Source organism: Hypanus sabinus, chromosome 22 (assembly GCF_030144855.1).
Source record: "Hypanus sabinus isolate sHypSab1 chromosome 22, sHypSab1.hap1, whole genome shotgun sequence".
In the NCBI taxonomy this organism is placed as follows: domain Eukaryota; kingdom Metazoa; phylum Chordata; class Chondrichthyes; order Myliobatiformes; family Dasyatidae; genus Hypanus; species Hypanus sabinus.
The window spans coordinates 38804166-38827859 of record NC_082727.1 but is presented as its reverse complement, the minus strand read 5'-3'; the positions used below and the strand labels follow the sequence as shown (position 1 = coordinate 38827859).

The following is a 23694-nucleotide window of genomic DNA, read 5'->3' as shown; positions in this document are numbered from 1 at the left end:
ATGGGCTGTCCTGTCAATGAACAGAGCAGGAAGGACTCTGGCATATTGCCCGATGACTCTCTGACCTTAACCATAATTGAAAAACCCCAGAGATGAATTCAATTCAGTGGGAGCTTTCCTATCCAAATCTGGTGCCCAAGTTAATGCCAAATGGACTATTTGTTTTTTTTTCAGTACTTCAAAGTAATGCTTGATAATCTGAGTAAACCAGAACTGTTAGTGAAGTGTTTTCCAGGACAATGTTTCAATAGCCCCCCACCCCCCCCCCCCCACCACTGAGTTGCAGATTATTAACTGGATACAAAAATGCATAGCTTCTATTGTTGGATTTGAACTCAGGTGGCTGAATTACTGATATGATAATGTAATTATTGCTTCACCACTGCACTCATATGTGGCTTTTGTGCCTCAGTGGCCCGGAGAGCTATGCCGGCTGCAATCAGGGCTTTATAGTAGGGTCATCTAGGCCAAACACAAAGAGTAGAGGCCAGATTAAGAGTGGTCTATCGGTCCTGCAGGTTCGGGGTTCAGCTCAGGGCTAACAACCCTGACTGGCCAAACAAAACTGCCTTGGAAACAGTAATGAAAATGCTGTCCTAGACATCAGCAGGCGTAACAGGCAGTAAGTACTGCACTTGCAAGTCATCACATTTGATGTGCAAGGCAGGAAAACATATTGCCCAGAGTTTTTCAGATGATTTCTTACTACAGACATAATCTTATAGGACAGCCCCGCTCCAAATACTCTTTGTAACTCATTTCTGTACTACTTCAAATTACCAAAATGTTTTAATTCTGAGCAATTGCTTCCCCAAAAATACAAGCTGTGCAAAGCATTGGAGGAAATATCACATACAGAACCTCGTGCTTTAAACATTAAATAAGCCACCCGTGTTGTGGCAAGGAGCCCCATATCAAATGCTTCAATGACCAATCTTTTGATTTAAAAGCATTCAGAAAGCAGACTCTTAAGATCACCCAAAACATTGGGAACCTCTTCTTTGACCTTCACACATCAGAAGTTATAACTCAACAGGTACAATGGTGGTGGTACAGGAGGCAAATTACCAGGCTGTAATCCAGAACTTCCCTGCACCTGCCAACGTCTCTGAATTTGCATCCCACCCTGACAATCAACATTCAGTTAATAATCGACATATTTTGCAAGCAACCTATAGGCACAAATGTTTTGTGCACGAGTACAATGCACGACAATGGTCCATCACAAAGCAGCTCATGGAACTGCACTGCAAGTTGAAGGATTTGAGTCTTATGCAGTACATTTGCTTCGGTTCTTAAACACATTGTGTGTGGTGTGGAGTGTACCTGTAGTCAAGCAGATACATGAAATCATCAACTGGGCTAATTTAATGGTGTCTTTCACATCTCAAAGACTGGGGTACAATGGAATAAAAGCTACTGCTACAAAACCATGGCAAAACCTCTTCTGAAGTGTTAAGAACTGTTTGAGCACTAAACCCTTTGAAGAATATTTGGCCTTGGAGGGGAGAAGTACTGTTGCCAGAATGACACTAAAAAACTTTGAGTTAAATTGCAAGGTGAAAGAATCAGATTAATACAGCACAGAAACAGGCCCTGAACACAACTGGTCCATGTGGACTGCAGCATCTACTATTTGAATCCCAGTTTCCCGTGTTCAGCCTACAACCTTCTAAGCCCCTCCCTTCCAAATGCCCATATTAAATGTTGCAATCATATCCACCTTGACCATTTCCTCTGGCAGCTGATTCCAGGTATTCACTACCCCGTGCAGAGAAATTAACTCTCGGATCTCTTAAATCTCTCCATCTTGTATTTGTGCCCTCTATATCTGGATCCCCCAACTCTGGGAAAAGACTATGACTGTATTTTTCAAGATTTTATAAAATTCCATGAGATCCCCTCCCATTCCGCTATGTTTCAAGGAATAACAATCCAGTGTGGCCAACCTCTCCCTATAATTTAGGCCCTGTAGTCCAAGCAGCATCTTTGTAAATCTCTTCTGCTCCCTCTCCAGTTGACTATGTCTCCTATAACAAAGTGAGCAAAACTATACATAATACTCCAACTGCGGTCTCACCAATGAGTTAAGTAACTGCGCATAACATCCCTACTCAACTTGATGCACTAATGAAGCCCAGCAGGTTAAATTCCTACTTCACCATCCTGCTAACTTACACATCCATTTTCAATGAACTATACATCTATTCTCCTGAGTCCCTCTCAGTGCCCTGCCATTCACTATATAGGTCCCAAACTGGTTTGAATGTCTAAAATACCTCACACTTACCCACATTTTCAAATAGGTTACAGAAGGAAAAAAAATTGTCAACCCTTCCCCCCCAAACATATCCCTATAGAAAAAAAGAGAAGAAAAAAAAGAAAGAAAGAATGCCTGGATATCAGAAGATCCCCAAATATGGAATTCATAATAGCTTTAATATGTATATTTAATTCTTTCCCCAGATAACCAATAATTTTATCTTTGGAGCTCCTATATATTTAATCCTATCTTTTGTAAATAAGGGTGCCAAATTTTCAGAAATATTTCATATTTATCTCTTAAATTATAAGTAATTTTTTTCAAGTGGAATGCAGCTAAAAATTTCATTCTTCCAACAATCCGAAATCTTAAGTATGAATCCGATTTCCAAGTAACTGCAATAACCTTTTTGACTACTGCCAATGCAATTTTTATGAATTCTTTGATATTTATTCAATTTGGATTTCGTTTTTATCCCTTCAATATTGCCTAGTAAAAATAATGTTGGATTATGTGGAAGTTGTACTCCAATAATTTGTTCCAGTAAAACTCTTAAATTTGTCCAAAAAGGTTGAATTTTAAAACAAGACCAAGTAGAGTGTAAAAAAGTACCAATTTCTTGATTACATCGAAAACATTGATCAGATAAATTTGACTTTAATCTATTTTTTGTGGTGTAATATATATTTGATGTAAAAAGTTATATTGTACTAATCTTAGTCAAACATTTATTGTATTTGTCATACTGTCAAGACATAACCTTGACAAACTTGTTTCATCAATTTTAATATTCAAATCAGTTTCCCATTTTTGTTTTGACTTATGAATTCCTTGTTTAATTGCCTGTTTTTGAATCAAATTATACATACCAGAAATAAATTTTAAATTTTTCCTTTATGAATTAAAGTTTCTATTTCATTAGGTTTCGGCAATAACATTGTTTGACCCAGTTTATCTCTTAAATCAGCCCTCAACTGGAAATAACAGAAGAGAGTGTTAATTGATATTTTATATTTATTCTTTAATTGGTCAAATGACATTAATATACCTCTTTCAAAACAGTCTCCAGTATATCTAATCCCTTTGTGAAACCAGTTATATAAAAGTTGATTATCCATTGTAAAAGGGTTAAGTTTATTTTGAATTAAAGGTCTCTTTGCTAATAAAGATTTCTTTATCTCATCATCAACATTCATCTTATTCCATAAGAGAGACACTGGGGCTTGTCAGTCATTGAACACTTATCCACATTGAAAAACATTTGACATTCCTCAGCCCATCCTTTTAATCATGATCTCTTTGTAATTCGTTGCAACCTACTGCATTCCCAACAGTAATTTAGAATCAGCAGTAAACTTGCTGATCATTTCACACAAATCATTTACGTCAATATTGAGCAGCAGCGGTCCTAATATTGACCCCTGGGGCACCCTTCTAGTCAAAGGCCTCTAGTCAGAGAATTGAACTTCAACCAGCACCATCTATTTCCTATCAAGTCCATTCGGTTTCCTTCTCGCTAGCCTCCCCACCCCCACCAAACTCCATGCAATCTAACCTTCCAGAATAGCCAGCCATGCTGTATTTTGGCAAAGGACTTGCTAAAGTTGATATAGCTTGACCTTCAACAATCCTATTTGCTTTTCTCTTTAGAAAACTTCCAAAATATATTAGACGTGACCTCCCATCAAAAAAAACCCATACCGACTATCTGAGTAGACCTTGTCATTAAGAATTCCCTCCAGCAATTCAACTACAACTGAAGTCAGGCTCACCAGCCTGCAATTCCATGGCCTGTTTTGTTACTCTTCTTGAACAATGGAACAACATTAGCCACTCTCCCGTTTTCTGCAACTTCACCAGTGGCTAACGGTGAAGCAAGTACCTCTAAAAGGGTCTCCACAATTTCTTCCCTGAGGTCCAGGGGTGTACTTGACAGGCCCTGGGGATTTACCCACCTTAATGTGCTTCAAGGCTGCAAATATGTCCTTCCTGGTGATAGCCACACACTCTAAGACCTTATTATATATTAATACAGACTCTGCTCCCCAATTCCTGTTCAGTATTGGGTGGTCTATAACATTGCCCTCTGAAAGTGACAATCCTCTTATTTCTAAGATCTACTAGAATGGCCTTGTTAAATGATCCCTCAAGAATAACATCAAGTAGCACAGCGTGCAGCTAATAGTGCCACTGTCTCACAGCATCAGAGACCTGGCTGCAATTCAGTGTTTGAGTGCTGCCTATATGCAGCTTACATATTCTTCCTATGACCATGTCGGTTGCTCCTAGTGGGGATAGAGTCAGAGGGAAGTACAGCACAGAAATAGGCCCTTTGGCCCATCTAGTCTATGCCAAAGCCATATCAGCTGCTTACTCCCATCAACCTGCACTGAGACCATAACCTGTTGAAATTGAGCTCGCATTCAGCACTTGTGCTGGCAGCTCTCATGAAATATGCTTTATACTCAGATGATTTAGAATTCCCTCTCCCACCAACACTCCCACATAAACTGGTTTAATTTTATTTATCATGTTTCCTTTTTGATTAAAGGCGCTATGCTTCAACTTATTAGACAGCAAAAAAAAATTAAACTGTATTACACAGCTTAATGACAGCTACACCTGCCTTTTCGTTAGCTATGTGAGACAGTCCTTGTTCCAAACCTACACTGTTGACGCTCCACAACTCTATGTTGTATTAATGACTGCATTGGTTCTGCTTCCTACACCCATGCTGAGCATATCGATTTCATTAACTTCCACCCTGCCCTCAAATTTACTTGGACTGTTGATATTCTCCCTTGCTCCATCTTTGAAAAAGACCATCCTCATTTATCTTTTATAAACCAACTGACTCTCACAGCTATCTGGACTATACCTTTTCTTGGCTCCTCTGTCTTTGCCACATATATTCTCAGGATGAGGCTTTCCACTACAGAACATCAGAGCTGTACTCGTTCTTCAAAGGATGAATTTCCATTCCACTACCAATGCTGGCCTCACTTGTGTTTCCTGCACATCGACCCTCACCCATCCTCCCACCTCCATAACATGGATGTCTTTATCTACCATCTCATGAGTCTCCACAAATTTTATAATTTTTCCACAAGTTCCATTATCTACAATGGGATCCCACTACAAAGTACATCTTTCCCTCATCTCTCCCACTCTGCTTTCAGCAAGGGTTGCTCTCTACGTGACTCCCTTGTCCACTCGTCTCTCCCCACTGACCTCCCTCTCTCACCGCCTCTGAGTGAGACTGTCTGGGTCATCTATTATATCCAGTGCTCCCAGAGCTGTCTCCTCTACATTGGAGAGACCCGAGATTGATTAGTGGACTGCTTCATCAGGCAGCTTCATTCCATCCACCAGCAGTCACCCATTTCAATTCGACTTCACATTCCCATTCTGGCACGTCGATTATGGCCTCCTATATTACCACAAGGCCACATTCAGGTTGGAGCAGCAACACTTCATATTCCATCTGGGTAGCCTCCTACCTGATGGCATTAACACTCCTTTCTCTAACTTCCAGAAATGTTCCCCTCCTCCTCTTCCCTCCCACCCCATTCTGTCCCCTCCTTAAACCCCTTCTCCTCATTTAGCCCCCCCCCCCATGGTCCACTCTCCTCTCCCATCAGATTACTTCTTCAGCTTTTTATTTCTTCCACCTATCATCTTCCAGCTTCTTACTTCATTCCTCCTGTTCTGCACACCCACTTTACCCTCACCTGGTTTCACCTATCATCTACCAGCTTTTAGTCCTCTCTCTCTTCCCCTACTTTATTCTGACTCTTTCCCCCTTCCTTGCCTGTCCTGTTGAAGGGTCTCAGCCTGAAATATTGACTGTTTATTCCTCACCATAGTTGCTGCCTGGCCTGCTGAGTCCTCCAGCATTTTTGTGCGCGTTGCTCTTTCAAGTGGTCTTTGTAGTCCAGCATTCAACAACTTAAATTTAATGCTTTAATCAGTTTATAAAAAATACCTCTTCAAGCACGCTTTTAAAAAAAGCCTGTACATGCAAAAAGGTGTTTCCTCAACATCAAATAATAATTTAAAAGTGAAGAATACTTCAAATTTAAATTTCTGACATTAATAGAGACAACTACTCAGCAAAAAAAATACATGGTATTAACTTAATGCTAATAACCAAAAATCCAAGTTTTAAAAAATATATTTTGTTGAGGTTGCAAATTATAATTATCACTTAACAGAGAATTAACATTGCTAAAGATTGTGTTAAGATTAACTACAACTGTCCTATATTGCTGATAATGAATATTATTATACTTTCAAATTTACGAAGGGGAAAAAGCAATACAGATAGTCTCATTTAACCAAATCACAGAAAAGCCTACCTATGCATACGTCAATTTTGCCTTTGATGGCAGCTTCATGGAGAGGCGTGTAGTTCCAGTTATCACGAGCATTAGAATCAGCACCATGACACAGCAGCAGATTAACAACTTCTGCATGACCAAATGAACAGGCATTATGAAGAGGAATAAGGCCTCCATCGTCTCTTGCATGGACATTAGCACCACTCTGAAGCAAAAATTCAACTACATCCTTCCGTCCAAAGCCTAGAGGGATTGATGTAGAACCGTAAGTTATCGCAGAAATCATACATCATCTCCAAATAACCATCTTCAGTCATGTTGAAGTTTTTCGTTTAAGTAATACCCATTTATCCTTCTGCTTATCTTACATTCCAAAATAAATTTCTCACCATATTGTGCAAGTAATTTCAGAAACTAAAACATTTGCCAAAATTCACACATTCACAAATGTAATAATAAATGGTAGTGAATTGGGTTTCTTGCAATATTTTTAACTTCAAATTGCTATCAAAGTAAAATTAAATACCAAAATTGCAGGCATGATAAACTTGGTTAAAGGAAGCAGGAAAGCTTACAGACTACTCTCAGAAGCAGGACACTTTTCTTGTTCATTAGTGGAACCTGGGCATCATTATCTCAGCAAGCACCCAAGCAGTTATTCACTATCGCCATACTTTCAAAGTAAATTTCATATCGCAGTACATATTCTTCACCATATACTACCTCAAGATTCATTTTCTTGCAGGCATTCAGAATAGAAGAAATACAGTGAATTCTAGTTAATTGGGGCACACTGGAACCAGTACATTTTGGCCCAATTGAGCGGTTGTCCCAATTAGTTAAAGTGTCATGGAAATAGATAAAAGGTATATTAAAAAAAAGGACAAAATTGGGATGATTCACCATCAGGACATTGTATGAGGTACACAAATTGACATTTTCATCTAGGTCTATTGATTTCATTGTTAACCCATGTTCTCAAATGTTGCTATAGCTCAGGAGCAGTACAATGTTGTATTAAGGTCTTGCTGCAAAAATATATCAGTGGTCAAATTACTGGTAAGGGAATGCTGGATGATAACAATGATAATAATTACACTAGATTGATAAGAGTGGTAAATGGCCTGAGTGCATGTATTGTGTAAATAGGACATCCTGTATATATATAGGCAATTTCTCATGTTATTGGATATATATCAGGGTTGTGACTGGATCAGCATGACTAGCTAATCTATAATCCATCAGCCATTACTGCCTGGTTTAGTGCAGCACCCTCTCACAAGAAACCAACTACAGCAAACTGTCAGCTCAGGAGAAAAGGTCACTGGCCACAGTCTACTATCACTGCAGGACTTGTATGTGTCCAGGACAAAAAAGCAGGTAGGAAAAATTATTGCAGACACTAACCCTACAAAATGCCTTTTCCAAAAGCTTCCTTCTGGTATTCTCGTTAGCTACCTCTATTATCCCCATCACAGCTCTATAAATACGTTAAACCTTTATTTTTATAATGCTGTTTACATTGTAAATACATGCCGGCATTTGTGTATTTATGCACATTTTAAATCACAACCACACTTTTAACTTCTAACTTTATTTTTATATAATTCTTTCTAATTGCTGTGTTTTATACTTACATGAGCCCTGACCAACACATCACAGCAAATTCCTAATATATGGCAAAGCATAAGGCAAATAAAGCCGATCTTTGATCCTAGAGGCAAGTACACATTTTCAGTATTGCAGCTGGGATGAAGTGAATCAAATTCACGTTGACTGATACAATCTCTGGTGGAGACCTCAGTTGGAAAATAATCAAGAATGGTTGGGTAAAAAAAAAGAAAGAAAGAAAGAATGAATGAATGGATGGTTGGGTAGTACAAATATTGATGAAGCCGAAGGACTAATTGAATCAGCACAAACAATATCTTTTCTTGACTTCATGTTTTCCCATCCATCTGTTGCACATGATCCATTCTAGTAACTACCACTTGGAGCGTTAACAACCCTTGCAGGGACAAAGCCCCATCTTAACAACGAAGATACATAACAGTCTCTCAAGCTCGTTCCTATCATAAGGTCAGTGTATTTGGACCTCAAGTCCACTTTCCTGCCTCAGTTCTGGGTTTCCCCACAACCAGAATCATCCTCGGAGCCTTTATTCATTTCATTTTTTTTTAAACTTCAATGACTGTTAAGCCCAAACCTCTCAACCTTCCTTCATTTCGAGAGACAACTCAGAACTGCCTCCGATGCAAGAATGGCCTCTCGTAAGGAGATCAAAATGGTGCAGTGTTCCATTAACACTTGGCTTCTCTACTTTTATACTCCAGTTGCAAAGACCAACATCTCATTTGCTTTCCCAATTTCTCACCACACCTGCTTACTAATTTTGTATTTCATGTAGCGACACCTTCAACTGAACACCAACATTTATTGATCATTATACAGTACATTTCAACAATTCACTTTCTATTCTTCCTACTAAAAGGTAGGAAATCTCATTTCCTCACATTATACTCCACCTGTCAAATTTCTGTCCACTCCTGCAACCCATCTATGTCGATTCACAAAGCATGTAGGCCATAGGTCCAGGGGACTGCCAACCTTGAGCTGAATCAGTTTACCTAGGAATTCTTCCTCTTGATAATGACTGTTCTCTATTTTTACTTTCAGTCTTTCATAATGTGAAACCATACTCAAATCTCTGCAATTTACATACCTATTAGCCAGTTTTATCCTCTAGAGACCAACATTAACTTTCAATACTTGCTTTCCTTTCTGTAAAAACTTTTAAAAGTCCTTGATATTTGTGCTTCTAGTTCCCATTAGCTTAATTCCAAACTATTTTACTCTTGAAAGTCACCCTTGGCTAGATTCTGAAGCTTTCTGTAATCCTGTTCTGCAATTAAGCATAAAAATACAAAATACTTCAATTTGAAACAATCCTTAATGTCCTTAGTTATAGATGTCCCATCCTCCTTCTCAATCCTTTACTATTTTTCAATGGAATACACATTTTCTACTGGCATGGTAGCGAAACACATTACAGTGCCAGTGACTGAAAGATCAAGATTCAATTCCCACCATTGTCTGCAAGGACCTCCTCCCCATGACCTCATGATTGTTCTCACTTTCCAAAGACATACAAATAAGTTGTAGGCATGCTACACTGGTGCTAGAAACATGGTGACACTTGCAGGCTGCCCTCAAACTGTGTTGGTCCTTGGTGCATTTCACTGTGCGCTTCAGTGGACACATGACAAATTAAGATAATTTTTATTTTGACAAGAATTATGAAATGGCTTTTAAAATGTCTGTGACTGCTGATGTACGGCCTCTTATCTAGTTTCCTAGACAACTCTAAGCCAACCAGGCTCAAGCTGCAGGCTTGCCTGCTGCTACATTGTAGGAGAGGAGCCAGAGAAGCGAGGCACCCATGCTCGGTTGGAGGTTGCATCTCCTGTTGGTGCTGCTCTCCAGCGTTCGAGCGGTGAAATAACAGACTGGAGTGCAGTGGCTGCCCACTGCCGAGAACTGAGCCATCAATCTGCAGGACATGTCGCTCAGGGACTTGGGCAATGTGTTTTTTGCGTGACTTTTTTGCTTGCTATTTTGATCATGTGCTGTGTATGTTTTGCACCTTGGCCCCAGAGGAATGCTGTTTCGTTTGGCTGTATTCATGTACAGTTGAATAATTAAACTGGAATTTGATTTGATTCTTTTGTAATTGTCTTTAATTAAATTGAAGTCACTAGTTTCAGGCAAGCTATGTACTGACAGCATACTAAATTATACAGATCCATATTAGAATTCACAAACTACCATTCACAGGACAGTACTGAGCTATCAGCAAAACTGATGCACAAGCACACAGACCTAGCCAAATGCACTGTGCAACAACAATACAGCCATCTGGTAAACAATCTGAAATACTTCCAATGTGCAAATTGTGCAAAGTGCAGGACAATTCAATGTGAGACATGACTGGGCGATAATTAGCCAGTCAACCTGATCACAGTGCCAGTACTGTAACACTTCTCCACTAATAACCTATTCCTTAATGTTCAATTTTACACCATCATAGTGTACTGGTAGAGTTGCTGCCTGACATAACGAGGTTCCTGCTTGACCTCCAGTTCTGTGTGTGGAGTTTTCTGGCATGTGCTACTTTTCTGCCCCTTGCTAAGGTTAAATGGCTGGTCACTATAAAATGCCCCAAGAATTCAAGGAGGAAAGCTGATGGAATGTGGGGAAAACAGGTTACATGGAAATTACCATGAGCCACCTTGGACTCAAGGAACAAAATGGCTCTCTATGTCAAATGGAAACATATGGAAAATTGTGACTAATCAGAACCACTGGACTCAGACCATTTTAGAACCATGGACAAAATAGCCTAACTTCAGATAAGAGATTCGACTTCTGAGAACTAAAGTAGCATTTGACTAAATGTGACATGGAGGCCTAATAAAATTAAGGTCAGTGGGGCTGGAGTCATATCTATGACAAAGAGTATTGTTAATTGGACTCCAATGCTAGCCCAAGATATCAATGTACAAACTCAAGAAATTTCTGGAACTGTTTCCAACTCCATGACATGATCTTTTCTTTATAATACCAGAAATAGGGATGGCAATTACTGATTGAATAGTTTATTCAATTTGCAATTCAAAATAGTGAAGGAGACTGATTGAATAGACACCAATTACTTCCTCCAAGATTATAACCACATTTTCGTTATGTACAATGACTGCCACTACAGTAGAAACATTCTGGAGATCCCTTTTTAAGGAAGAAATAGTAAGACATCTGGATAGAAGTGGTCCCATCAGACAAAGCATGGACTCATGAAGGGAAGGTCCTGCTTGACAATCTTACCGGAGTTCTTCAAGGATATTAGTGGATGTTGTAAACTTGGATTTCCAGAAGGTATTCAATAAGGTGCAGCATTAAAGACTTATCCATAAGGATACATGGATTTGGGGGTAATATATTAGAATGGATAGAGAATTGGTTTTTCAAGAAGGCTGAGAGCTGGAGAAAAAAAATGTTTCTCTGGTTGGCAGTCAGTAGTGAGCAGAGTGCTGTCGGAGTCTGTGCCCACAACTATTCATGTTATATATAATGATTTGGAAGAACAGAACCATAGTGTATCTGTTTGCTGATGAGACTAAGTTGGGTGGAAAAGCAAATCGTTTAGGGAATGCAGGGAATTCGTAGAAAGGTATAGATAGGTTAAGCGAGTGGGCAAGGGTTTGGCAGAGTGTTGGTAATTGATGTCATCCACTTTGGAAGGAAAAAAATTAAAGATCATACTATTATTTAAATGCTGAAAGATTGCAGCATGCTGTTGCCTCACAGGAACCAGGAAGTCTTTATACATGAATCGCAAAAGGTTGGTTTGCTGGTGCAACTCGTTATCATGAAGGCAAATGGAATGTTGGCGTTCATTGCTCAAGGAACTGAACTTCAGAACAGGGAAGTTATAGTGGTATTGGGTGCTGCTGAAGCCACACCTGGAATTCCATGTGCCCTTCCAGTCCCCTTGCTCATGGAAAAATATACTGGCTTTAGAGGTGGTGCAGAAGAGGTTCACCAGGTTGATGAAGTTGTAGCCTGTAAGAAGAGATTGAGTTGGCTTAGACTATCTCGCTGGAATTCAGAAGAACGGGAGGGGATTTTATAGAAACTGATAAAATTATCGTTAAGACAGAGGCAGGGAAGTTGTTTTCCCCAGTGCCAAGTGAGAGTTGAACTAAGGAATGTAGCCTCAAGATTTGGGGGAATATACTTGCATGGAGAGGAGGATAAACTGCTTTTCCCAGATAGCAGCGAATGTGTGGGAAGAAAAGTTACTTCATTAAATAGACTTAACACTGTTAGATAGATTTTTGCGTAGCAGGGGAATTAAGGACTATGGAGAAATGCAGGTAGGTAGAGCTGAGTCTGTGGGCAGGTCAGCCATGATTGTAATAAATGGTGGAGCAGGTTCGACGGGCCACATGGACTACTGCTCCTATTTCTTACGTTAATCAGAAATAGCCGAGTCAACATATAATGGCCAAATTGAACCAATCCAAGCCTACACCTTGCAGTCATCACCCACACAATCCTGACAGTTAGATTAAGTATTTTGACAAGAGCACCTCTCACAATGCACTGACAGTGTCGTTACTGCACTCATTCCTCACAAGTCACAAAAAAGTGACACTTGGGATCTTGACAGCTCATTCTTACAAGGCTATTTCAGTTTCCAAATATCATGGTAGCAGATCAGTTACTGTTCTTCCTCTCCGAGTCTTCTGTCCATTGCCGTTTCCTTAGCACTCTTTTTTTTAAAGAAAAGGCCGAGTTGCTAGCTCCACACTCAACTCAGCACAGATGGAAAGCATACAAGGATTCAAACCTGGGCAAGGAGCTGGCTGGAGTAAACCCCAGGACCATTCGCCTCAAAGTCCAGTGTGTATGCCACTACACCGCTGACTGGCAGTGGATCGTTAGCATAATGCTATTACAATGCCAGTGACTTGGCATTAATTCCACTGTCTGTAAGGAGTGTGCATGTTCTCTCCATTACCACGTGGGCTTCCTCTGGGTGCTCCAGTTATCTCGCATATTCCCAAGACATAAAAGTTAGTGGGTTAATTGGTTACATGGGTATAATTGGCAGTGGGTGGTGCAGGCTTGTTGGACCAGAAGAGTGGGTTCCCATGCTAAATCTCTAGATAAATCATCAGAATCAGTATATGATTAAAAATCTTGACACTTAGGTGAACATACAGAAAATTAGTAACTCGGGTGGCCAGGAGTTCAAGGAAATTCTAGTGAAGATTTTTTTTGAACAAGTGAGAATAAACTGTCCTTGGCAAAGGTTAGATGATCAATCAGTACAATATCAAAGTAAAGAACTAGAACAATTGTGTGGCAAGCTATTTACTTAGAAATATAGGCAATTTTCAACAATATTGGAAAGCTGAGGTTTGCAGGAAAGAACAGATATTTAATAACAAATAATGTGAATATGACCTGCTCAACATCTGTTTTTATAACATCTGTTCTGAGTAGCTTCCAACCTGATAGCATGAACATCAATTTCTCCTTCCTGTAATGCCCCCCTCATTTTCCATTCTGGCCTCTCTTCTTTTACTCACTTGCCTATCACCTTGCCCTGGAGCTCCTCCTCCTTCCCTTTCTCCCATAGTCCACTCTCCTATCAAGATTCCTTCTTCTCCAGTCCCTTGCCTTTTCTACCTATCAACTTCTATCCAAGTACTTCAAACCCACCCCTACTCAGCTGCCTCCACTTACCACCTTCTAGCTTGTTCTCCTTCCCCCACCCACCCCACCCCCTTCCCCCAAAACCTTTTCATTCTGGCATTTTCCTCCTTCCTTTCCAAACTTGATGAAGGGTCAGTCCAAAACATCAGCAGTTTATTCATTTTCATAGACCCTGCCTGACCTGCTGTGTGTATTGCTCCTGCACTTTCAGTGTAGGTTTCATAGAAAACAGACACCAGACTGCTATTTTTGCATTTCTCACTATTTTTGCTTCTTTTCAATCCTGTTGTTCCAATATCATTTACTGTTTTTCAAGACCCTACAACTTCCACAGCCATCCTAAACTTAGAACCAACTCGGTGATCTACTTCATATTCCCTGCAATTTGTCATTCATATAATCCCTCTTCCCTTTTATTGACATCCAACCAAGTTGCAAACTGATAACCAACAAACCCTGCCCTGGATCTGCAGCTCTCCTGCCTTTCCACTTCCAGACAAGTTTAAACCAAATTGAGAAAATAACACTGCCCCTTTGACATACAAAATTATATTTGTTGCTCAAGTGCTCTCCACAACAAAAACTAATTTTAAATCATGACTTTTATGATTAAAAGTTTTTCAATTTTCATTCAGGAATTAATCTACTTCATATGATCTATTTAAGCATGAAGGCTAATTGGGTTGGTGATCCTTTAAACATTATTACACAAATGATTCAAAAGATATACCCGGTACTACATAGGAGCTGATATTTGCAATCTGGTATTAGAGACTACTATCCATTTAAATAACAACATCTACAGACTTAATCTATAAGTAATTTGCAGAATGGTAGTCTTTTGCTATTGAAGAATGCTGAGGGTAGCAAATCTAACTGTGATTGAATCGGGTAAATCTGCCAGTACGAAATTTTCTCTAGCTAGCAAGTTTCAATTAATCAACATCGATTTAAAAGGACTATTTCATTAAAATGTCATGCAAACTAATCACGGTGAATAGCTATCCATAACTTTTGAGTTCCAGGAGGGAAGAGACTTTGACAGTGGCAGAGGTTCAACTGCAAATGTGCAAAACTCTATTGTTAATACAACAAGCTTTCGGCAACTTTTACTGACTGCTATAGGACTGGCTTAGAGTCAGTTCATTATAGTCAACTGCCTTCTCTCTCTTCAATTTCTAGACATACAGCTACCATCCAAATACAAAAGGCTGAAAATAAATCAGACACACTTTAATCAACTTTTCCTTGTTAATAACAGCTCTGGTTTCACCCATTTAGAGGTAACCGTCTGGGGGCTTAATCTCAATGACCTCTTGAATGCTTACTCAGCAAATCACATTTTTTTGCTGAATAAAATGATTGACTGTTCATTAGTGGATTGTTATGTCTATTATGTTGGCCTTCACTAAAATGTTTGTACTAAAATAATTGGTTCATATTGTAAAATGCTGATCCTATTCTGTGCAGACTGTAATTCTGAAGCATATTCTTTGTAAATAATGTAAATGCCAAGTTCAATACTATTCATTTATGACCAAACAGTACATTCACATGATAAATAGAGGCTCAAGGACAAGAAATTTAAACATTGTTTCAAGAAATGCCCTTTTCTTCATCCCTTCAGTTTTTCCACTGGCTCGACTTGGCGTATGAGTTAATTGTTAATCTTTTCTGTTTTTTAGTATCTCATTAAGGTCTTATACCATTTAAAAATAAACTAGTAAAATATACCCTTTCTATACTGGTTCCCTCATCAACTACAGAAGTGTTCAGTAACTCTTGTTAATTATAGGCTACAAGTTCCAGAAGACACTCCATTCCCCTTTCCTGATCTATTATTCCCTAGGGTTTTTTTTCCTCCTATAGTAGAATGACCTGCACAGCCTTTTCAATTTAAAGTTCTTCAATCAAGAGATTTGGCAGATTAACAAGTCAGGTCAAGTGCATTTTTTAAACCCTATATATGAAACCAAATGGCTCCAGAGATTTGCCACTATTCCATTCCATTAGTTCCCATATTTCCTTATGGCTCATTTCCTCTAGGACACTGGCTGGTGTAACTGTCCTACAATTTCAGGGGCCCAAACTTGATCTCAATTCTGGGCCGGGGAGGGGTACGGAGGAAACTGAAGGCAAGAGAGGAAAATGAGACTGCTGGTAATCTGAGAGTCATTATAGGCTCAATTAATTGAATGGTCCATGCGCTGTTGTGAGCAAATATACAAGTCTGAGTCATTTCAGCATGCTCCCATTCCCAGTTTCTTAGTAACCTGTCCTAGAATATCGCCCATTATCACCTACACTTGGGTGGTGGTGGTGGGGGGGGGGGGGGGGGGGAGAGAATGGAATGATAATATACAGTAACCAACCCTCAACAATCTGCAGGACTTTTAGAAGAGGAAGATTACTTCCATTTGAGATTAAACTTCTCAAGAACATTTCATTATAGATTTCATACACAATGAAGGTATTGGTATAACATTTATAAAGAAACAATAGCACCCAAACCTCCCAGAGGACCACATCCTTGTAATGGTTTGAGGCTCGTGACCCTCAACAACCCAGAGAGGGTGACTGGAATCAGGGCTTTATGCTTTGGGTTTTGGTAGTCACCCATGTCAAACAGGTCAAATGGTAAAGGTCAGACTAAAACTGTTCCATCGGTTCTCTATGTTGGAGAGTTCAGCCCAGGAATAACAATCCTGACTGGTGAAAACAAAACTGCTTTATAAACACCAAAAAAGAACTTCTGCATCTGTGTGTGAGGGTATTCCCGAGTCTCCACCCGGAACCTGCAGGGCCAACAGCAGTGAAAAACGAGCTCCTGATACAATGAAGGAAGCCCTGAACACCACAGTGATGCCCTAAATGTCAGTGGTGTACTGGACAGCAGTAGCAGTAATAGCACCCAGAGGAGTTGATCTTAAATTTCTTCCAAAATCTGAAAGCAGTCATATGTGGAATATGTTGTCAGAAATTTTAAGAGCAAATCTTAAATTCAGAACCTGAACCAAAAAGTATATTTTATGTCAAAGATGTCACACTGATCTGCACTTTGAATTGTCATTGACCAGAATCCAGCACAGAAGCTTTGTTTGGAATGCTGATCAAGGCCCTGAGCACAAATAGCTTGTCGTCCATTAAAATGAACGCTAATAGCTGTTTTTGTTTTCCTTTACACGTTTTTTTTAAAAAAAGTTCACTTCAAGTTTAGTTGCCTTTAAAGTATTTCTGAATGTCAACAAACAAATTAAAACCAAAGCTTCAGAAAATGAAACCCCACCCTTCTTTCAGAGACCGTCAGTACATTCTGGGGAAATTCCTTCTGTAGTGAATGTCTCGTGTTCAAAAGCATTACAAATTAAACAATTTTAAGTGCTCAAAAGTAACAGCGAAACCCATTAAAATGAACAAAAAATTTGATCTTTTAAATGGCCATTCTCCTTTCGCCTACATGCAAATAAATGGAACCGATAGTTGAGTGCCCGGTACATGCGCAATAGGCACATTTCCCAGCGTAACTACGAGTTTACATGAAGTCAGGACTCCGCGCAGTGAACCCGTCAGCAGCTCTGAGAAAAGTCGAAACATTCACGTTTGTCTCGCTCGTACGACATCCATTAAAGTTCATAGAGATAATTGTTAACACTAACTCTAGAAACCACCTGTTTTATAAATGGAAGATTCAGGTAACAAGTTACAGAAACATCGACACCTTATGCACATTGCCCTTTTAAGCTCCCGCCTACCCGAAGCATTTCCCAGGCAACATGGAAAAGACTGCAACTGGTGCAGTGAGCTCACTAGATCATGTCGACATAGAATCAGCCGCATAGACTGACAACCTATTTAAACAAATCATACTGGTTTTTTTTTCCAAACTCAAAGTTACAGTATTCTTGTTGCATTGGCAAGGCACAGCAGGTGCATTCCTTCCTTCCAAAACACCCTGCCCTTTCTTACATTGCACATCGCAGCCTTCGTGACTTAAGATCTAAATCCACGAATCTTTGCCAAAGCACTCCGCAACATGCCTCTTCTCTCGAAAAACTCCAAGCAAAAAGAGCCTATCTCTGTAGCAATAAATGCCAACCCGCATATATTAAAGCGAAATAAAAAGCGCTCCCTTTTAGCAGCTGTAACGAGAAGGCACAGGGACGGTGCAATTCTTGCTGGGCGTGCCCAGCAGGAAGAATTCAATTTGCGAAGGAAATCAGCGCGGTAGGGAAGGGGAAGCGGACAGTGTCTGGGAACGGCGGCGGCCGCGTTTGTTTTCCTCTTACCTGCGGCGAAGTGCAACGGGGTGGATTTGCGACCCGCCGTGTCTCTAGCGTTGACGTTGTCCGCCTTCAGCAGCTTCTTCACCCGGGCCACGTCCCCGTTGCGGCAGCCCTCGAAGAGCTCCCTGGCCGGGTCTGGGTGCGCAGGCGGGGGGACTGGCGAGTGCTCGCCCGCACTCGAGCCTGCCGCCCCGGGACACCGCCGAGACGCCATCGGCCCCCCTCGGATACCCCGTCGCGCGGCGCGGCGCGGCGAGACGGGTCGAGCTCGTGCACGCGCCCCACGCCCCAGCCGCCGAACAAAGCCAGCCAGCCCCGGGCGCCACGTGACCCGGGCGCGTGGGCGCGCCTGCGCCGGACCTGCTGCTGTCCAACTTGCCTCGGCGCGGGGCAGCCCAGACCCCGGCGTGTTTCCGCTCGGGGGCACCACTTACTGTGCGCACGTAGACTATTTGGGGATGTTTTATTAAAATAGAGCAAATGTGCATTACTGTCAACACCAAGCAAATCATTACGTAGTGCATCTAGATAGTACAAGGTAACAAAAAAAAACAGCAACAAAGTGCCGTGCACGCAGACAATGGGGTGCAAGGTCATACGAAGTAGATTATGAGGTCGAGTTCATCTTACCCACCAGGGAACCATTCGATAGTGTTACAGCAATGGGTTACAAGCTGTCCTTGACTTGTGCCTGATGGAAGAGAGGAGATGAGAGAATGTCTAGAATAGGTGGGCACTTGGATTATGCTGGTAACTTTACTGAGGCTGCGAGAAGAGTAGACAGTCCACGGAGTGAAGTCTGGATTCCATGGTGTCCACAACTCTGCAGTTTTTTGCAGTCATATGCAGAGCAGCTTGCCATGCTAAGCTGTGATAGATCCGGATAAAATGCTTTTCATAGTAAAAATTGGTAAGGGTCGACAGGCACATGCCAAATGTCTTCCGCCTTCTGAGGAATTAGAGGTGTTGTTTAACTTTCTTGGCTGGGGTGTCAGCCTGGTTGGACCTGAACAAGCAACTGGTGATGTTCATTCCTAGGAACTTGAAACTCTCAACCCTCTGAAGTCAATGGCCAACTCTTGTTTTGCTGATATTGAGGGAAATATTGTGGTCATAACATCATGTTTAGCAATTTTGCCATCTCCTTTGTATACTCTGACTCATCATCATTTGAGTTACAGCACATTATGGTGAAAATATCTTCTTTTGTGAAGTAGAATGAGCATTAAATGCAAACCATACTGCATCCAAAGACTCAACACGAGGCATAAATCAATAATATTTTAAGAGCCTCAAGTTATTTAGAGATATATTAAGTTGCTACCAATACATACTGTACATAAAAGCTACGGATGTCAGAACAGCTGCATGCCTGGATAGTGACAGGAAGGAAGGTGTAAAATGAATTAAAGTTTTAAATGGATGACTGTCCATTGATTAACATGAAAGGTTAGCTGTTTCTTGTCTTGGCAAATACTCTCTGGCTAGTAATAATTTTGAAAATTTTCTGTTTTACTATAGATTTCCTGATGCAGTGTTTTGCGTTTTGAAGCAAAAGGATTATTAAACAAAATTGGGGCACATGGTGTGGATGTAATATACTAGAATTATTAATGAACAGAAATAGAGAGTAGGGATAAACAGATTATTTTCAGGATGCCAGCTAATGGGAGCTGCCAGTATGGATGGTGGAGCCCCAAACATCCACAATTTATACGAATATTTCAAACATGGAACAGTACAACACAGGAACATGTCCTTCAGACCATAATGCTGTGCTGAGCTAATTAACCCAGTAACACCCAACTAAACTAGTCCCTTCTGTCTGCACATGGTCCATATCCCTCCATTGTCCGCATGCTCATTAGATGGGGGAAATTAGTTGCAACATATTCAGTTTTGCTAATGTTACAATGTTAAGTGGCCGACAAGAATAAATGATTATGGCTCAAGTGCAGAGAGAGATACTGAAGCAGATCAACAGTCCACTTAACTTTTAATGTGAACTGTACAGAAATAAAGGAAAAACAGCAAACAGTAGGCCAACAGGGCCATTAATTAGAACTTTCAAACTAAACCTAGCATTGATACAGCAGCAGTAGTTTAATACGAAACAAATATAGTACTGCTCCTGAACAGCATTAGTCTGAATGGTAGTCTTCTTCCCCTGGAACCAAGACGAGGGAGTGTTGATATTGGTGTGCTTTTGGTCAAGTCTTGACAAGACTGGAGCAAGGAGCTAAATACCACCACAGTGAAACACTAAGTGGGTGGAACATGCATACTCATGAGTGTGATTTCTAAAGCTTGCCTGCGAGGGAGCGCAGACCCCAGGGTCTGTGGTTTTGACAGTAGCCATGTAGGAGGTGAATCGAGTGCAGAGTGGGTTCAGAGACACAAGTTAGTAAATGGAATACATTTTGGAAAAATGGTAAGATCATCCTCTTAGATGGGAAAAATATGAGGATGTATAGTGTATTTTATATAGTGAGATTTGAAAATAATGTGCAAGTCTTGTGTTCTGCAGGGGCGGTGTTAGGACTGCTTCTTTTAATGTTGCATGACAATGATATGGATGATGGATTTGCTGGCTTTATGGCCACATTTGTGGACATAATGATGATAGATGGAGGAAAAGGTAGTCTTGAGGAAGCATAGGGGCTACAGAAGGTCTGGACATAATGATGATAGATGGAGGAGAAGGTAGTCTTGAGGAAGCATAGGGGCTACAGAAGGTCTGGACATAATGATGATAGATGGAGGAGAAGGTAGTCTTGAAGAAGCATAGGGGCTACAGAAGGTCTGGACATAATGATGATAGATGGAGGAGAAGGTAGTCTTGAAGAAGCATAGGGGCTACAGAAGGTCTGGACATGATAGATGGAGGAGAAGGTAGTCTTGAGGAAGCATAGGGGCTACAGAAGGTCTGGACATAATGATGATAAATGGAGGAGAAGGTAGTCTTGAGGAAGCATAGGGGCTACAGGTCTGGACATAATGATGATAAATGGAGGAGAAGGCAGTCTTGAGGAAGCATAGGGGCTACAGAAGGTCTTAGACAGATTTGGAGAATGGGCAAAGAAGTGGCAGATGGAATACAGTATTGGGAAGTGAATGTTCATGCACTTTGGTAGAAGGAATGAAAGCAAAGACTATTTTCTAAATGGGGAGAAAATTCAAAAATCAAAGGTGCAGAGGGACTTAAGAGTTCTCATGCAGGTTTCCCTAAAGGTTAACTTGCAGGTTGAATAGGCATTGAGGTAGGCAAATGCAGTGTTAGCATTCACTTTGAGAGGACTAGAATATAAAAACTAGGATATAATACTGAGGCTTTATAAGGAACTGATGAGGCCTCACCTGGAGTATTGTCAGCAGTTTTGGGCTCCATATCTAAGAAAATATGTGCTGACATTGGAGAGGGCTCAAAGGATGTTCACAAAAATGATTCTGGGTATGATAGGCTTGTCATATGAGGAGCATTTGATGGCTCTGGGCCTGTATTCACTGAATTTAGAATAATGAGTGGGGATCTCATTGAAACCTATCGAATATCGAAAGGCCTAGGTAGAGTGGATGCAGAGAGGATGCTTTCTACACTGGGTGAATCTAAGACCAGAGGCACAACCTCAGAATAGAGGGGCATCCATTTGGAATGGAGATGAGGAGAAATTTCATTAGCTAGAGGGTGGTGAATCCATGGAATTCTTTGCCACAGGTGGGTGTGGAGGTCAGGTCTTTGGGTGTATTTAAGGAGGAGGTTGATAGATTTTTGAAAACTCAGGACGTGAAAGGTTATGGGAAGACAGCCTGAGGCAGGTTGAGAGGGAAGTGGATTAGCCATGATCAGATAGCAGAGCAGAACTCGATGGGCCGAATTGCCTAATTCTTCTCCTGTGTTTTATGATCTAACCTGGGTGACATTGTATGTCGTTGGCTGAACATTTACATACAGTTGTAAAAAGCTTTTTGGAAGCCAAATTTTGGCATTTGTTGAAAGAGGATTTTAGCAAAAATAGCAGAGGATGAACTCTGGGCTCTGTTGAGACTGGAATATTGTTTTTGAATCTGGTTACCATACTTAATGAAGAATACACTTGTAATAGACAAAGTGTGATGAAGATAAACTATGCTGATCTTCGGGTTTTTGAGTTTTATATTGTTTGAGGAGAAAAATAACATCACAGAAACAGGCCCTACATCCCACTGCTTCAGGACTGACCATCAGCCACCAGTTTACAATAATTCAGCATTAATCCCAATTTGTTTTATTCTCCCCAAATTCCCTCCCAGACTCTAACACTCGCCTACACACAAGTGGCAATTTACAGGGGGCAATTAATCTACCAGTTCACGTGTCTTTGGGATGTGGGAGGAAATTGGAGCACTTAGAGGAAACCCATGTAATCCAGGGACAATATGCACATTCTGCCTAGATGCACCCAGAGCTCAGGATTGTACTTGGGCATTGTGAGGCAGTGGTTCACCAAACTGCTCCACAATGCTGCCCCGGATTAATCATAACTCGCTACACTTTAAAAGAATGAGGGATATTCTCACTGAAGCATAAACACGCAATATAACTAGTATTACAGACTTGTGCTCCTGAATACCCAAGCCTCCAGTCAAGATCTTTCAAGACTGGCTCAATACACCTGACAACGTGGTAAGATGGTCAACTATGTACTGTCTATAAAAAGCAGATCTAAGTCATCAGCACAAATACCACCCCCTCCCCAATTTACTTAATCAGAATCACCAGCATTGTGATGATGGATTTAATTGACTGTGCATTCGAGAGTCATCTTCCCATCAAAAACCTGCAAGCAAAAGCCCCATTGTAGGTTTTGCCAGGACCTCATAGTTCCAGACCTCTTTGCAGCCTGGGTATAAAAATGGACCAAAAAAACTGAAATCTGGAGAAAAAGAAAGTGATATCAAGAATTTGAATGTGTCAAGAAGTGAAGTTAATGGCGGGAAACACTTCTGAAGTTACAAATGGATTTGACATATGCTACGGATTAAGGATTTATGCAGATTCCCTGAATGTGTAGAATCTCTTACCTACGCATGAGCTGTACTTCAAGGATGAGATAGCGTACAGTGATATGGAGCTATAGGTTCTAAATGAGCTAAAACATGTCTTGGTTGCAGTCAATCTTTCCTAGATCATTCAAGCTTTAATGACCTGGCTCATAGAAAAGTTATCAAATTTTTCCTTTGAATTTGACCAATTCTGTAAAGCATCTGTCAACAGGATCTTTAGATATGTCCATCTTTCATTCCTCCCTTAGGGATCCCCTATATAGCAGTACTGCCTCTGACCCACTATCCTGTAGCTCCAGCTCGTGCAGCATGCCCAGGAGAACCACTTGTGAGATACTTTGACCTGTATCAAATAACTATTAGGTGTAGTTTGTAGTCTTCTGCTACCGTAGCCCATCCACTCCAAGATTTGACATGCTGTGCTTTCAGAGATGCTCTTCTACACACCATCATTGTAATGTGTGGTTATTTGAGTTGGTGTTGT

General features: G+C 40.7%; 1 protein-coding gene across 10 annotated transcripts in view; it reads right to left on the bottom strand.

Moving 5' to 3' along the window:
• The window catches only part of LOC132379541 (poly [ADP-ribose] polymerase tankyrase-2), a 70729-nt gene extending 52242 nt beyond the window's left edge, over positions 1-18487 (bottom strand). For 2 of the 10 annotated variants that reach the window (XM_059947564.1, XM_059947562.1), the window contains exon 1: positions 18171-18292. Coding sequence is in view for 4 of the 10 variants with exons in the window: in XM_059947557.1 (XP_059803540.1) it covers positions 6622-6846; positions 18171-18381 (436 nt within the window). In the remaining 6 variants the exon portion in view is untranslated. Of the gene's footprint in view, positions 1-6621; positions 6847-18170 lie in introns of those variants that run through there. The other 8 variants (XM_059947563.1, XM_059947561.1, XR_009507449.1 and 5 more) reach the window with 7 other exon arrangements.
• Between the last annotated feature and the right edge of the window lie 5207 nt (positions 18488-23694).